Source organism: Acinonyx jubatus, chromosome D3 (genome assembly GCF_027475565.1).
Source record: "Acinonyx jubatus isolate Ajub_Pintada_27869175 chromosome D3, VMU_Ajub_asm_v1.0, whole genome shotgun sequence".
In the NCBI taxonomy this organism is placed as follows: domain Eukaryota; kingdom Metazoa; phylum Chordata; class Mammalia; order Carnivora; family Felidae; genus Acinonyx; species Acinonyx jubatus.
Window position 1 is genome coordinate 20429550 of NC_069392.1, and position 1434 is coordinate 20430983.

The 1434-nt window shown below is 55.2% G+C and overlaps 1 gene segment (V, D, J or C); it reads right to left on the bottom strand.

Annotated features, from left to right (window-relative positions):
- Nucleotides 1-422: 422 nt before the first annotated feature.
- Nucleotides 423-1113, bottom strand: LOC113596654 (immunoglobulin lambda variable 1-40-like). The segment is given in 2 exon segments: nt 423-955; nt 1065-1113. Coding segments are annotated over 2 exon segments (474 nt in total).
- Between the last annotated feature and the right edge of the window lie 321 nt (nt 1114-1434).

Sequence of the window (1434 nt, forward strand, 5' to 3'; positions counted from 1 at the left end):
CCTCTGGCTCCTTGATCATCTATGCAGCACTGAGATATCATCACAACACATCAGATTCTGGGGTTTCCTGTCAACCCCTCCAATGTTCCAGGTCCACCTCACTGCCTCACCCTTGTTCACGCTCCAGAAACATCTTATTTGTGTTGCTATTCATGCTTGTTTCTCCTCTTTCTCTTCCAGGACATTTTCAGCAACATGAGGACATAGATTGTCCCTAGCGCACTCACGCTGTATCTAAGCCCAAGGGTCATGCCTGGCACATACCTGGTGTTCACCAGAGGGTGTGGAGGGACTGATCTCTGTACAGTCATCTATCCTGATCAGGGACACATGGAATCTGCCTGCTTCTGACCCAATGGGGACTCAATTCCCAGGACAGCCTGACCCCAGGTGCACAGTAATCCTGCCCAATGGAAGAAAATCAGACAATGTTTTGCAGAGTAGGGCTGGGTTTAATGGCACAATTTGGGAGAACAAGGACACTTTTTCTAGAAAAAATTCCCTAGCCTTGCTCTAAGACTCCACTTTTAGAAGAAACGAACAAAGAAGCAGCTGTGTTGGCCAAGGGGTGTGAGCTGCACAGGAAGTCCCATTGCTGAGGGGACAGCAGGTTTGGGTCTCACTTCCCTACAGGCCTGGAGCAGTGTGTGAGCTTTGAGACTGTGGTCCCACACTGAGCAGTAATAATCAGCCTCATCCTCAGCCTGGAGGCTAGAGATGCTCAGGGAGGCCACGTTCCCTGACCTGGAGCCTGTGAATCTGGACGGGACCCCCGCAGGCCGAGCACTGCTACCATAGATGAGAACGTTGGGGACACTGCCTGGGAGCTGCTGGTACCAGGACACACCTCCAGCCCCAACATTGCTGCTGCTTCCCGTGCAGGAGATGGTAACACTCTTATTCACAGGCTTGGACACTTCAGATGGCTGAGTCACCACCGACTGGGTCCAGGACCCTGCAAGTCAGAAGAGAGACACGGGGTGAGAGAGAAGGGTCAGTGGACAGAGCCCATACATGGTTCCACAGTCCTTTCATCTCCAGCCCTGATTCCAGCCTCCAGCCACCTGTGCAGTGAGCCAGCAGTGTGAGCAAGAGAGGAGCCCAGGCCATGGTGGAGACCCCTGCTCAGCAGTGTGTCCTCAATGTCCCTCAGCCGGGCTCCCAGAGTCTCTCTTATTGCCTCCAGCAGCCCAAGGGGAGGGAGAGACCCTTCATGCAAACCAGCCCCCTCCCCCGGGCTGGCCAGCCCCAGCCTGAACCCTGAACCTGACCCTTGTCTGGAAATCTCACCCCAGGAGGGGATGGAGCGAAAGCTGTAGGGCCTGACCTGGGGCTCCCCAAGGGCCTGAGAGCACCCACATGCTAAGCCACAGTGAGAACCAGAGCCAGGTGGCTCCCAGCTGGGATCACAGCACACAAGGCTCAGAGACAGGC